The 16,242-nt window shown below is 36.7% G+C and overlaps 1 protein-coding gene across 3 annotated transcripts; it reads left to right on the top strand.

Annotated features, from left to right (window-relative positions):
* The first annotated feature begins 850 nt into the window (after positions 1-850).
* Positions 851-5,055, top strand: LOC126713144 (protein FAR-RED IMPAIRED RESPONSE 1-like). Of its 3 annotated transcripts, XR_007651290.1 has the most exons (4): positions 853-1,064; positions 1,180-1,273; positions 2,337-4,513; positions 4,618-5,055. XR_007651290.1 is itself a non-coding variant. In XM_050412815.1 (3 exons), the coding sequence occupies exon 3, from the start codon at positions 2,341-2,343 to the stop codon at positions 4,327-4,329; it is 1,989 nt and encodes a 662-aa protein (XP_050268772.1). In that variant the 5' UTR covers positions 853-1,064; positions 1,180-1,273; positions 2,337-2,340; the 3' UTR covers positions 4,330-5,055. The 3 variants fall into 3 exon arrangements, 1 of the variants encoding a protein (XP_050268772.1); XR_007651291.1 differs by lacking the exon at positions 1,180-1,273 and having other exon boundaries at positions 851-1,064; XM_050412815.1 differs by having other exon boundaries at positions 2,337-5,055.
* Positions 5,056-16,242: the final 11,187 nt, after the last annotated feature.

A 16,242-nucleotide genomic window follows, 5' to 3' on the forward strand; every position in this document is an offset into this window, starting at 1 on the left:
TTTTGATGTTAGATACATTGTCACAAGAGGTCTAAGTGAGCCATTATCACCACTAGTCTGTTGGTCATCATCACCATCAATGCCTTTGAGTCATCCCTTCTCCGATTTGGCTCTCTCTCTCTCTCTCTCTCTCTCTCTCTCTCTCTCCAGATCTACCATGGCTTCACCTCTCATAGCCACGTTGCTCCTCACTATGCCTCTCACATATCTAGTCCTTTGTTGCATCCTCCCTACACAAACCTAGTCCTTACATTCAAGTCCTTCTAATGCACATATATAGTCCTCCATCACTAGTGATTTTGATTTAAGAGATAATTTTTCATTTTGTGTAAATGGATTAGTTGGATTGTGACTAAAAGTGGATGATAATGGGTTCTGTGTATGAATTTTTTGGGCTGTTCATCGACTCATCGTGATGGATGGGTTGTGAGATGGATTTTTTATTTTATTTTACATTGAACCAAACATTTATAAATTTCTTTTAAAGCATTTTAAGGAACACCCCAAATACGGTAAAAACAAATATTTTTTAGTGAAACAAACAAAACATAAAATAGTATATATGTTAGAGCATTCTCATCGAAGTTGCCAAATTTGTAATTTTTAACACCTATTTAGCAGTTTATGTGGTTAGAGAGTAAACACAAAATATATTATTTAAATAAAAGTAGAGAGAAACTTTAGTGGTAAAAGAAAGAATTAATTAATTTTTATATATATTTAAATGACAGATTATTATTATTATTATTATTATTTTTTGACAATAAATGACAGATTATTTGATAATGAGTAAGTGGGGGATAGGATAATTGGCATCAGGGTCCAGGGATAAGCTCAGTCAGGCAGCCCACTAGTGTGACACTGTAGAGCTAGAGGAGCTCTCTTTTCTTTTGTTAATTGTTAATATATTATGAGTGTGTAGTACAACCCACAATTCCTTCTCCTCTCTCTCGGATCTCTTTCTCTTCACTCTTCTATTTCTCAATTGCGGACTTCAAACTTCAAAACCCAACTAATAAAATCCAAACCCTAACCTTCCTCATTTCCATTTCTGCTCGGTTACGGTGAGTTTCCTTTTTCTTCTTCTGTTTCTTAAATCTTTGTGATATGAGTTATGATTTTGTATCGCATCGGCATTGCATATTCAATTTAGCTTCCCTCCTCGCCTTTTTCTATTAGGCTTTACTTGCCGTGGACCCTAAACTTCTCACTGTTGCGATTCCTTCTTCTTCTTCTTCTTCAGACTTCAAAGTTTAGACAGACAGCTCCTCTGGTACTATTACTAACTATGAACTTTCTTCTCTATAATAATATACTCTAAATATGCTGCTATTATTCACTATCTCTTTCATCTTCCATGTATAACTTTAAATTTATTTATACACACTAAAGTTTACATTTTTTGTTGTTGTTGGAGGGAATTACTAAACATGTATATGCTTGTAATTAGCATGCTCTGTTTTGTTTATTTTTATTATTTTAGTCTTTGGTTCTTTTTCTTGGTGTAATATTTCTCTGACCCATCAATTCTTTTGCTGGCTGTATTGTTGCTCTTCTCCACCAAATGTTTTCTGTTTTAATCAATTTTCAATTCCTTCTCTACTGTATACAATTTTTTTTGTTGCTTTTGATGAAAGGATCTGTAAGGTTTGAGGTCCCTTGGCGTATTGGTATATTTATCTTTTCTAACAAACATGTGCTTGGCATGGTATTGCTTGGTGTACTAGTTTGCTTATTGACATAATTGTTGAAAACGGCCAGCAGGTTTTAGATTGTAATTAATCAAGTGGCTCGACATTTAATTTTGATATGAATTCTCAGCTTTATCAACCAATCTAATTTTCCAAGTTCATAAAATCCATAACTTGCATTATTTATGCACTAAGATTACTTCACATCATAGCTGGTAAGCATCTAGGAATGCCCAAAATTTCTATTTTAAAATCTGGCCACTTCTTTCTCTCTTTTCTTTTTTGCTAAATAAATTCTGAAACTTCACATGTTCCTCATAGTCTTTTGGTATGATTAGGTTGCCTTATTTGATTGGAAAAACAATCAATAAGCAAACTATTACAAATGTCCATGTCCTTTCATATCTGTTAATATCCCAACTGTGTGACAAGGTTTATATCACGCGCTTATGATATACGGGAGATTTTGATTCCTTTGAGTTTGTGATCCCCTGTCATTTATTTAATTTTATCAGAGATTCTAACCCATTGTTGGAATACAAGAAATAATCTAGAACCTTAGAAACATCATTGAATGTTGAAATTGTAATTTTTATGATTAAAATGACGTTATATTCTGATAAATTTTTATGCATCATATTGTAGAGGCATGGAAGAAGAAAAAACAATTGGTTCTTCACGTGTGGAGTTGAATGAAAATAATATTGAGAATGCAACGGAAGAAACAAGAAACGTAAAAGACAAAATAGAGGATCCTAAGGTGGGAATGATGTTTAACTCCATTGATGATATAATGAAATATTACACAAGATATGGAAAGGAAAAAGGTTTTGCAGTGGCTAAAAGAAGTTCTAAAAAGGGGGATGATGGAGAGGTAAGGTATGTGACTATTGCTTGTAATCGTGCTGGAAAGCCAAGGAATAGATCTAGCAACCCACTTAAATTGCAATCAGAATCAAAAACGGATTGCAAAGCTCAGCTTAGGGCGGTTTTATGCCCGGATGGAAAGTGGATATTGAATGCCATGGTACTTGACCATAACCATGGATTGAGTCCAAGCAGAACTCGATATTACAAATGCAACAGGCTACTAGAACCACATGCAAAAAAGAGGTTTGCATCGAATGATAAAGCTGATATTAGAATGAAGAAGAATTTAAAATCATTTGTGGTTGAGGCAGGGGGGCATGAGAATTTGTCATTTGTAGAAAAGGATTGCAGAAATAAACTCAGCTGTTTACACCTCGGGGAAGGAGATGTTGCTGCAATGCAAGATTTCTTTTTGAAAATGCAAGTTGATAATTCTGACTTCTTTTACACAATGGATTTTAATGAAAATGGTCGATTAAGGAATATATTTTGGGCAGATGCAAGGAGTAGAGCAACATTCAAAGAGTTTGGTGATGTAGTCATGTTTGACACAACATACTTGGTTAACAAATATGACATTCCATTTGCTCATTTTGTTGGGGTGAACCATCATGGGCAATCTACATTGCTAGGATGTGGATTGATCTCAAATGAAGACACAGAGACATTTACATGGTTATTTCAAACTTGGCTTAAATGCATGTTTGGATGCCCTCCTTGTGCAATAATTACAGATCACGACAAAGCCATGAAAAAAGCGATAGAAATTGTTTTCCCTAAAGCACGACATAGATGGTGTTTATCGCATATCATTGAAAAGCTATCTAAAAAATTGAGAGGGTACAAAGAATATGAATCAATCAAAATTTGTATGCAAAATGCTGTGTATGATTCCTTAACAAAAGGAGAGTTTGAAGACAGTTGGGGGAAGTTCGTTGAAAAATATAAACTTGAAAGTAATGAATGGTTACTTGGGTTGTATGATGAGCGTCATCGTTGGGTGCCTGCATTTGTGAAAGATATGTTTTGGGCAGGAATGTCAACTACAAAGCAGGGTGAAAGCATGCATGCATTCTTTGATGGGTATATCAATTTGAAGACTACTTTGAAACAATTTTTAGACCAGTATGAGCTTGCTATAGCCAAAAAAGTGGCAAATGAAAATAATGAAGATTTCAATTCTTTTAACTTGTGCATTCCATGTATCACTCATTATGAAATGGAGAAGCAATTTCAAAGTGCTTACACAATTGCAAAATTTAAAGAGTTCCAACAAGAGTTAATTGGGAACATTTGTTGTAATTTGTTTTCATGCAAGAAGGGTACAGTCTTTTCAGAATATGAACTACGTGAAGATGTATCACTTGGAGAAAGTCATCGACCTGCAATTTTTAGTGTTTATGTTAACGAGGATACCAATGAAGTTAACTGTAACTGCCGGTTGTTTGAGTTTAGGGGGATATTGTGCAGACATCAAATTATGGTGTTCATTCATAGGGAGGTTTATCGAATACCAGACAAGTACATCTTAAAAAGATGGAGTAAAACTGTCATAAGGAGCCACAATAAAGTTCGGATAAGTTATGACAACTGGTTTGTGAAGCCTGAAGCACAGCGCTATGATAAAATGTGCAAAGCCTTTTATGAGGTTGCCAACTTAGCAGCAGATTCTGAAGATAGGTGTGAGAAGGTGATGGCACAAATTCAGGAATTAAAAAGGGAGTTTGAAAATGAGGAAGGTGTTTGTGGAAGGAATAAGCCTATTTAACGGTTTAGCCTCATGTGGAGATGATCTTGCAATTTCAAAAGAAAGTAGAAAAATACTTGATTTTGTTGGTTTTTTGTTCAGAGAGCCACCGACATCTAAAAGGAAACAATCTTTCCATTCTACGCAAGTATGATTATACCAGGGTTTGGCATGCACCCTTTTTTTTACCATGATAAAGAATCAGGTGCTCATTTATTCCCTTAGCCATTTTTATAGCTTAAACAGATTTTACAACAAAGTTGAGTGTCTTTAGCATAATATCTATTGTCATTCATTTTTATATTTTAGGGTCATCATCATCCATCTTGGAAGGCAATTTATGATTTGGCAGCAATCTATCCCTCAAGTTTCACCAGATTGATATGAATGACATAGTGAAAGCTAAAATCCAAGATTGCACAAAGATGGTAGGAGTGATACAAGTGCCTGTGATAGATAGGGCCAGAATGGTCTTTGGGGTCTCATTCTGTACCTTTGAGTTCACATCCTTCATATCCCCAAACCTACATGCTCCTCTTTTTTCTTTTTTTAAAATACAAAAAAAAAGAAAAAAATTGAAGAGTTACTTTTATTGTTATTATTTTGTATAATTATGTTTCTGCAATCTTAAATCTCAAGTCTGAACTGAACCCCATATTTGTTTTCATCATAAACTGGTTCTTGTCTAATCTATAGGTTGTCTTTGGTCTCCCAGTAAAGGAAATTTCATCTAGGTCTTGGTCCTCATTGTTTTGATTTTTTGCATTTGAATATAATAAATATTTTTTGATGATTCAATAATTGGGGAGGGAGGTTTGAACCTTAGATGTCTCTGTTGGAAATAGTAGGAGGTGCCAACCAGCTTATCTTCAAGGCTCTTAGCATTTAAATATAATAAATATGATTTATATATCTATATAAATTATTGGCTTGTTATTATTTATTCTCTTTGTGAAAGTTAGAGGTGTTTTATGCTTTTTAGCTTTAATGGATCACTCATATTTGGGATATTTTTGAATTGTAAATTCAGTATTCTTTCATTTCTATGTTTTATGTTATATCACCTACCACTGTTTCATGTTTCATTGTCAAGGTCACTGAACCAGTCCCCTCTTCTGAAACTATGAATGCTAAACATAGGTGATAGAATACAATTGTTATATAGAGACGTCCAAAATTATTTCAGGTGTTTGATTGATTAATTGTATCATCATGTAAGAAATAGATTTAACTTTTATGTGGTTAAATATTTAAATATAATTTTTATCTAACTAGCTCTCTTTCTAATATAATTTTTAATTAAAATGCATACACAGGATGCAAATCTTTAAGCTTTGTCGCCAGTAGAATTTCACTGAGCCATTACTTCGAATGCTTGGTGAACAGTGTTCTGCAGTATTACCCCCTCTCATGTAATGGACTAAATAATTTAACCAATTTTACATTGTAGTACCTGTATTTACTCTCAGCATGGGTTTATATAAGACATTTAATCAGGATTTGTATTTCATAGAACCTTCCTATATTTCATGTCATGAGGTGAGCTAGCCTTGCCCTTCAGGCATATTGTTGCTTTCTATTTTATATTTGAGTAAAAGTGCTCTTGAAGTGGAAATAAAAATTTTCATTTATTTCTAAAAAAGGACGCTTGAAATAAAAATTTCCAATTACATATATTAAAAAAAAAAAAAAGTGCTCTTGAAATATTTGTGAATAGAGTATTTCAATGGGATGTCAGTAACTTGCAGAAGAGTGGTTTCAAATCCTCTTTATGCAAATCAGCTTGGGTTGTCTATATGTATCACACTGGCGGATTCAAAGGAATGTGAGGTGTTTCATGTCAGAACTTGGGTTTCAAATTCTCTTTATGCAAAATGACCCTAATTTTATTTGTGATAGGATTTTATGAAGCAGGCAGAGTATTTCTTCTTCCTTTATAAAGGGAGGGTAGTGTAGGCCCTGTAGGGTGTAATGTTTTTGTGTTTTTTGCTGTTTCCCTTATACTGTGTGTGTGTTTGCATTGCAGATCTGTCCCGCAGTAGGGTTTTTTTTTTTTTTTTTTTTTTTTTTTTTTGTGTTTTCTATCCAGGTTCTTGAAATGTAATATGATAACAATTAAATAAAATAATGTTAGTCAGCCAAGGAATACACATTACTCTATAGGGAGATCTTTATGACTCTTTATAAGAGCATTAGCATCCGGGAATGCAAAAAAGTTCTATTTTGCATCCTTAAAACCTACTTTATTTATTTTACCATATTATTTTACAACTCCTCCAATATCCTAGTGATGCAGGACAACCTAGGCTTCCCACCTAGATTAGTCCTACCGTAAAACCTTAGGCTTCCCACCTAAGGTGTTTGGAATCACCACCAAACAATTCAATGAAAATAATCTCAATAATAATAATAATCTGTAAACTACAAAAGGAACCGTCTGAAGCTTTATATAAGCTTCCAGGAATCATAATGATAAAGATAAACTCTTCTAAACAAATCCTAAACAATCTCAAATACTAGTACGATAATCCTAACAATCTCAAATACTGATCCAATACTAAAGATAAACCCAAATAAAGATAACATAAATGATAAAGATAATCTCCACAGATGTGTCATCGTGTGGTGTCCGCACCAACTCCCCTGGGGTGGGAGAAACTCGACCCCGTCGAGTAAAGCTCATAAGGATCAAGTGACATCAGAACAAACTCCATCAAGCCACAAGCTCACTGGATCAGCATGGCGCCTCCGTCGACGCTCATATGTGCGAGTGATAGGAGGTAGAGATGAGGTGGTAGCAAGTGTATCCAAGTAAGCCTCCAAAAGAGCAGGATCAAGCTGCTGCAACTCCTCTCTGGTGATCCATGTACAGTCAGAATCAGGCCGTCCTCGCCAGCGAACCAAGAAGCGCTGAACTGTTCCATCCCTAGTGAAAAGAGACTGCTCATCCAAAATAACATCAATAATATCTTTATGTGCCTTTTGGAAACAAGATGGTGTAGGGCTAGGGATAGGGTTAGCCAAAGAAGAAGAGAGAGGATCATCAAAAGGGTCATAGGGAATAACTGCTGGACCTTTAAAAGCAAGTAAATCAGCAATATTAAAAGTAGAACTAATACCATAATCTGAAGGTATATCAATCACATAAGCATTAGGTCCAAGTTTCTTTAATACCTTGAATGGGCCAGCACTGCGGGCCTGCAGTTTCTTAACGGTTCCTGAAGGATACCGCTCAGGCCTGATACGAATCATAACATAATCTCCTACATCAAAGTCTAACTGACGTCGATGTAAATCAGCCTGAGTCTTGTACTTAAGATTACTAGCATGAATTCGTTTGTTGATCTCTTTATGCAGCTCATGCATGTGACTAGCAAACTCTACTGCAGACACAGAAACCCTATCATGTGAGGACATTGGGAGAAGGTCTAAAGGTCTCCTAGGTGTATAACCATGAACAACTTCAAATGGGCTCATACCTATGGACCTATTGATTGAGTTATTGTAAGCAAATTGGGCTATAGGGAGTATAGATTCCCAAGTCTTACCATTCTCACCTATGAGACACCTTAAAAGATTTCCTAGACTCCTATTGACAACCTCAGTTTGACCATCAGTTTGAGGATGGTATGCTGTGGAGAATTTCAACTTTGTTCCCATCATGTGCCAAAGGGTCTTCCAAAAATAGCTCATGAATTTAACATCCCTATCTGACACAATTGATTTAGGCAACCCATACAACTTAACAATCTCATCAAAGAAAATCTTGGCTACCTTGGATGCATCAGACGTCTTAGAGCATGGAAGAAAGTGAGCCATCTTAGAGAACCGGTCTACCACTACAAGGATGGAATCAAACTTCCTAAGGGTACGAGGAAGACCTAGTATAAAGTCCATGCTGATATCCTCCCAAGGACGGTATGGAACTGGTAAAGGAGTGTAAAGGCCAGTATTTTGCTTGCAATGCTTAGCCAGTTGACATTGACGACATTGACCAATTATTTTGGCAACATCCCTCTTAAGGCTTGGCCAATAGAACTGCCTCTCTACCTCTTCAATTGTCTTATCACGTCCAAAATGTCCTGAAAGTCCTCCCGCGTGTACTTCCCAAACCAAAAAGTCTCTAACTGATGTGCGGGGGATACAAAGCTTATTGGCTTTAAACAAGTAGCCATCTCGGAGGATAAAATCATCAACAACCTGAAGATGCTCAGTCTTAAGTGTAGTGTACACTTCTCCAAAATCTGGGCAAGATTCATACTCTTCTTGCAACTTCTCAAACCCTATGACTTTTGTGCTCATCACAGAAAGTAAGGTGACTCGGCGACTCAAAGCATCAGCTACCTTATTCTCAACACCAGATTTATGTCTCAAAACAAAAGAGAATCTTTGCAAAAACTCAACCCAAGGGACATGTCGAGCATTTAATTTCTTTTGGGAATTGATGTGGCGGAGAGCATCATGATCCGAATAAATGACAAACTCATGGGGTGTCAAATAATGGCTCCAATATCTTAAAGCTTGTACCACAGCATAGAGTTCTTTGTCATATGTTGAATACTTCTTCTTAGCCTCATTTAATTTCTCACTAAAGTAAGCTATAGGGTGACAATCTTGGCTAAGAACTCCTCTTATGCCTACACCAGACGCATCACATTCCACTTCAAAGACCTTATCAAAGTCTGGTAGGCGCATCACCGGTGCTTCTGTCATCTTCTTCTTGATTTCTTGAAATGCTTTACCAGCAGCATTGGACCATTGGAATTCGCCTTGCTTCATACAATCAGTGATTGGTGTCATGATTGTACTAAATCCACGTATGAAGCGGCGATAGAAAGTTGCAAGCCCATGAAAACTGCGAACCTCATGAATGTTCTTGGGTTCGGGCCAATCCACTATGGCTTTGACCTTTTGTGGGTCAGCAGAAACTCCTTTAGATGAAACCACAAAACCTAAGAAAATGACACTATCTGTGAAGAAAGAGCATTTCTTTAGGTTGGCATACAAGTTTTCTCTCCTCAAAGTGGAACAAACTTGTTTAAGATGGTCCAAATGTTGCTCTTTTGAGTTACTATAAATGAGGATGTCATCAAAGTACACTACCACAAATTTGCCCATGAAAGGCCTTAGTACTTGTGTCATCATTCTCATAAAAGTACTAGGAGCATTTGATAACCCAAAAGGCATCACAAGCCACTCATATAGACCATCCTTTGTCTTAAAAGCAGTCTTCCATTCATCACCTGGGCGAATCCTAATCTGGTGGTATCCACTTTTCAAATCAATCTTCGAAAAGATTGTGGCTCCTGACATCATATCAAACATATCATCTAACCTAGGGATAGGAAAACGATACTTCACAGTTATCTTATTGATTGCGCGACTATCCACGCATATTCTCCAGGATCCATCTTTCTTTGGGGTCAAGAGTGCAGGGACTGCACATGGGCTTAAGCTTTCACGGACAAATCCTTTGTGCAAGAGCTCATCCACTTGTCTAACCATCTCATCATGTTGAGGAGGGCTCATTCTATAGTGGGGCAAATTTGGGAGTGCTGCTCCCGGGACAAGATCTATGGCGTGTTGAATATCACGCATAGGAGGCAATTGATTTGGGAGCTCCTTAGGGAAAACATCTTGGAACTCTTGAAGCACTGACCGTACTTCTTTTCTTGGTTCTTCAAAGTTGTCTAGTGCAATTTCCTTAACAACCAAAGCAAAGATGATGGAGTCTTGATTGACAGCTCTTTCAAGTTCTTTTGGACTAATGAGGTTCATACTTTGCTTTTTGGGCTCTTCTCTAGCCTTACTTGCACTAACAAACTTAGTTTTGACTGGGTTAAGCTTAATCCTTTGTCCATTGTGCATGAAGGAACAAGAGTTCGAGCGACCATAAAGAGTGACATCTAAATCATAGAGCCATGGTCGTCCCAAAATTATGTGTCCTACATCCATCGGAATCACATCACATGAAATCTGAGCCTTGTATGAGAGGATATGAATAGGAACAAGACACCTATCCTTGATGGTGATAGATGAATCATCTACCCAAGAAACCTTATAGGGCTTAGGATGGGCAACTAACTTCAAACCTAGGAGGGAGACAAGTTTAGAAGAAACTGCATTAATGCAACTTCCACTGTCAATGATAACCTTGCAATTTGTGGTTCCACACTTGACAAAGGTTTGGAAGATAGTATTTCTTTTCCAATCATCACTTTCTTCGGACTGTGCTAGAGCACACCTAACAACACTCATTATAGGAGTATCAAGACTACCTTTGTTGAGGTTATCAAAAGATGGTAGGGCTCTAATGCAAGCTAATTGGGTGGGATCATCCTCTCCTATTTCTACAATGTCTTCAATGTTAGGCTCATAGACTACTTCTTCTACCTCTTCCTCTCCATCCAATTCTTCAATCAACAAAGTCTTATTAGGACATTGGGCAGCCATATGACCAAAGCCTTGACACTTAAAGCACTGGATTCTAGAATTTGGCCTAAATGTCTCTCTAACCACACTCTTCCCTTTGTCTTCTGGGCGTAAGGGCCTATTGTTGGGATTGGGTCTAGTTTGAGGACCTTGTTGGTATCTACCCTGAGGATTTTCTTCTATGTGTAAGGGTCTGTTGTTGAGATAAGGCCTATTTTGGGTACCTTGGAGGTATCTACCTTGGGGACCTTCAAAATTGTTGCGAGGCAACATGCGATTGTCAAATCTCCTTCCACCTTGGGGCCTAGGGATCAGCTCTAAATCTTGCACTAAGGTATAAGCATCATCAAGAGTTGAGATTTGTCGAGCCACCAATTCTCTTTGAAGATCATAATTGAGACCTTTCCTAAATCTACTCAAGGTAATTGGCTCATCCTCAGTTGCATTGCTACGTATCCTGTACTCTTCAAATTGTTCTACATACTCAGTAGCAGACCTATTGTCTTGTCTCAAATCATGCCATTGATCCAACAAGTTGCCTTGATGAGAGACTGGGAAGTACTTTTCATTGAGCTTGGCCTTCATTTCTTCCCAAAGAGTTATGGGTGGTTGGCGGGTCTTACGGAGGTGGTTGACAACACTATCCCAATGGAGTTTTGCTCTTCCTACAAGTTTCATTTTGGCAAACCTAACCTTTCTATCCTCAGACAGTTCATACCACTCAAAAAAATGATCCATCTCTCGCACCCAATCATTGTAGACCTGAGGGTTCCTAACACCATCGAAGGTAGGGGCCTCTACTTTGATATGCTTAGCGGAGTTGTCTTCATTGTCTCTATGGTCTTGCCTAGGGTGAGGGCCATGCCTATTATTATTTCTTCCATTATGTGCATTTTCCTCGTCATACCTAGCCTCTAAGTGGCCTAGACGGGCAGTAAGCTCTGCAATGGCTTGTCTTAATTCATCTTGGAGAGGAGGATCCATGTTTAGGTGGGATTGTGGACTAGACTGGGGTTCAGAACTAGACTCTGATTTGGAATGAGACTGTTCTTCAGAACTAGTTACTAGACGACCACTACGCAAATGCATGCAAAGAGATCAACAAACTAATTCTAGCAAGTGAATAGTAAGGATAATACTCAAGTTAAATTATATGAGAAGAGAAGTCATGAATTCCACAGGTTGTTGCATTCAAGCAGTACTAGCTTCAACAAGAATTAAATTAAAAGGACCTAATTATGACAATGTGATTAGGCTAGTTCAACCACTAATACTGAGAAGTAATTACTTTAAAGGATTTTTTTTTTTTTTTTTTTTTTTTTATTTTTTTTTTTTTTTTTTTTTTTGGCTAAAATAAAATGCTGAAAGAAAATAAACCAGCAGCTAAAATAACAAAGTCATGTGGAAGTTTAAGCAAAACAAAGGACAAAGGCAGTAGCATGTGACTGATATAAAATTGAGGCACATAGTAGACATATTGATATTAAATCTGAAAATGCATTTCAATCCATTAAGTTTGGAAAGCCCACACCTTGGTTGGGCTGACTTAGCAATCTGGGCCTCACTGGACAGTGGGTCACGCTACTAGTCAATGGGGAAATTGGGCCTCACTTGTTGGTCTTCACGTGGAGTGCACTGACCTTCCTGAAGCTTCTGCTTAATCTGACCTGAGGTTTTTTTTTTTTTTTAATATAATAATACAATAAAGAAAGAACTAGAATATAAAGTTAACGTGTAATCTGCCAAGTCCAAAAACTAAACACCGAAACTAGAGAAACAAAGGGAAACTAAAAGAGAAGAAGTGGTGGAGCAAAGCACGAAGCATCTTTGGGGTCGACGGCGAAGAGATGGCTGGGCTCGTCGGCGATGACTGTCAGCGGCACTTGAAGGTGGTGATCGGAGCTGGTGAGTCAGATCTCAGAACTCGAGAAGCGGTATGGTGGAAGCGAAGTGACTGCGTATCGGCGGCGGGTTGTGCGACGGCATCATTCTATTGGTGGGATCAGCGGCTTTGATGGTGGGCTTTCAACTCTCTTCTATCTCTGTCTCTGGTCTGGTGGGAGTGAAGTTGTGAATCTGAAATTTTTTTTTTTTTTTTTTTTTTTTTTTTTTTGGGTTCTGTGATCAGAGGCGGGCACGGATGGTGGTCAACGGTTTGGGAGGCGTTGCTGGCTTCTCTATTGGCTTGGGAATGAAAAACTCATGTGGGGCTGCAGGGTATATACGGATTGCCGGGGCTGGTTTGCAGATCTCGTGAGGCAGGGACTTGGGTTGCTTTGGTTTGCAAATCTCGTGGGGTAAGTATTTGAGTAATGGCATGTCTGGAAGTTGATTTGTTTGTTGATGGTGAGTGTGGGTGTGGGATGTCAGTCGTGTTTTTGGTTGTTGAGAGGAGAGATCGGGTTTGGGCTCTGATACCAAGTTGATGCAGGACAACCTAGGCTTCCCACCTAGATTAGTCCTACCGTAAAACCTTAGGCTTCCCACCTAAGGTGTTTGGAATCACCACCAAACAATTCAATGAAAATAATCTCAATAATAATAATAATCTGTAAACTACAAAAGGAACCGTCTGAAGCTTTATATAAGCTTCCAGGAATCATAATGATAAAGATAAACTCTTCTAAACAAATCCTAAACAATCTCAAATACTAGTACGATAATCCTAACAATCTCAAATACTGATCCAATACTAAAGATAAACCCAAATAAAGATAACATAAATGATAAAGATAATCTCCACAGATGTGTCATCGTGTGGTGTCCGCACCACCTAGTTTATATTTTTACACCCAACTCATTAAAATAATATAAACCATACAAATATATATATATATATATATATATATATATATATATTTATATGTATGTATAAATTATATGTCTTCCATTCCTCTCTTTCTTTGTCTTTATTTCTCCGGTCTGTCTTGATCTCCCAAGCAAACCAATCACAACCACCACTTCACCACCACACATTCCCAGCAAGGTAGCAACCACCACCATTCACCCCAGCAAGGTAGCAACCACCACCACCCCACCATCACACACACCCCACCAAGGCAAAAACCACCAACAAAATAGAAGAAGAAGAAGGAAAAAAAAAAAAAAAAACCAATCACCAAGCACAACCACCACCCAAACACCAAACCACCACTGACCGACCACCTAAACACCAAAACCACTAATTCGGCCACCCAATCACCATACCAACACTGATTCGGCCACCTAAACACCAACCCACAACCCATCCCACGCCCACCAAGATCCACCAAAACCCACAGCCCATCCGACCCACAATCCCCACGCTGCCACCATTGCATCACCCATGACCTCCAGAAACCCACAGATCTTGTCTCCACCATAGCCCCATCTGACCCACAGCCCACGTCTCCAACATAGCCCCACTCAACCCATAACCCACAACCAAGAAGAAAAAAAACATCCAAATCAAGAGAGAGAGATGAAAAAAGAATAGAGGAGAGAAAAGATAGGGATCAAAGACAGAGTGAGAGTGATTGAAAAAGAAAAGAAGAAGAGAGAGAGGAGAGAGTGAGTCAAAGATTGAGAAGAAAGAGAAGAGAGAGGAAAGAAAAAATAATATTTTATTTATCCATCCCTGCTACAGTAGGTTGTATATACCCATACTTATTGTAGCAGGTTGCAAAATTTTTTTAGGTTTCCATACTTGGATGGAGCTCATTTTTACGGGTTTAGTGTGTATAATGCTCTAAGAATACTAACCATATGCATTATTTAAATTAAACATGTGACCCATAAAAAAAAAAGTTATGTAATTAAAACTACATTTGGATGACCTCTTTTTAGTGGGATGATGGGAGATTCCTTCAAGCTGGAATATATATATATATATATATGTGTGTGTGTGTGTGTGTGTGTTTGCAAATATTTTTTTTTCACCATAAATACCTACTAGAAAAGATCAATCTAAATAAGAAAATCTTACGAAAAAATGAGAGAAAATAGAAAAATGAAGTGAATCTTAAACGATGCCTTGATGAAGTTGTTACTAGGAATTAAAAAGAAGAAAAAATAATAAAAATGAAGTTGCTGCTAGGAATTAAAAAGAAGACAAATAAATTAAAAAGGATTTTGTAAGATAACGAAATGATACAACATAATAAAATGATCATAATGAAATTTAAATAGGTTAAAAACATTTCCTGGTTACATAAAAATACTAAATTATTTTTTGAATAAATTTCTTACTTAAGTTTACTAATAATACTTGTTATAATTATTTTCTCAAAAGGAAGTTTTTATTTTTATTATTTTTTTAAATTGATGAAATTCTACCTAAAATTAATTGTCACCAAAAAATTAAGTAAATTATTTTATTAATTCAAAAAATATATGCTAGCAAAACCTAGACACAAAAACATAATTAGTAATTCTACATCTTAGAAAGAAGAATAGAGTTTAATTAATAAAAATATTTATAATGGACTTTAAATGTAACAAATGTCCACTTAAAAAATGCATAGTTTTAAAAACCGGACTGGATCGGCCAGTCCGATCGGTTCAACTGGGAATCGAGAGCCAGTTCGGTCCGGTTAAAACCCCCAAAATCGGTCAACAATCGGTCAAAATCGGAAAACCGGTCAAAATCGAGGTTGAACCGGAAATCAAAAAAACGGTTTGATGTCTAGTTCGGTTTTTAAAACCATGAAAAAATGTTGTCTTAGGCCTCAATTTGTATTGAGCCCGCCTTGCATTTGATGATAATTTTTTTTTTTTTGCTTCATGGTAATCATTATTATTATAGAGCCTACCACATACACTTTCTATCCAAATCTAATACCGGTTAATGTAAGATAAGGAATAGAGAGTGTATTAGTAGAATTCGATTCTTTGTGGGTGCTTGAAGTTATTTTTTGTTAGTTAGGACTTAGTAGATGCTACCTCTGGTTACCAATGCATGCAGCAAACCTCTCTTAATAGGTGAGTTCTACATTTATATTGAGTAATTAAATTTGATAATTATTATTTTGAATAAGTAACAAAGGAAATTTACGTGGGTTAGTTTAACTAGTAAAATCTATTTCTATTATATTGAATCTTGTTTACATACTAAAGAAACATATTCATATTTTGACTAGATGATAAATAGTAATCTTTATAAATGCAATAAAATTAAATAAGCTTTTGAGGCTGCACAATTTGAGATGTCATTATAGAGTTTGGCTTACTTTTAATACTTTTTTAACTGGAATCTCATTTTGTTTTAATGGGAAATTGACACATCACTCATTAACTAAATAAAATGTGAAGATTAAAACCCACTACCACTTGCTATTGTGTATTTAAAATAAAAGGACACATTCAATTAAAAAAGTATTGAGGTAAGCCAAACCCGTCATTATATATATATTGATAATTCAAAATTTGGGGATGAAGTATTTCAACTCTAGACATTTTTTTGATTGCAAACCTTCCATTTGAAATAAAAGTCTGTTGGTTAAACTATTTTTAATTATATTATAA

Source organism: Quercus robur, chromosome 2, assembly GCF_932294415.1.
Source record: "Quercus robur chromosome 2, dhQueRobu3.1, whole genome shotgun sequence".
Lineage (NCBI taxonomy): Eukaryota > Viridiplantae > Streptophyta > Magnoliopsida > Fagales > Fagaceae > Quercus > Quercus robur.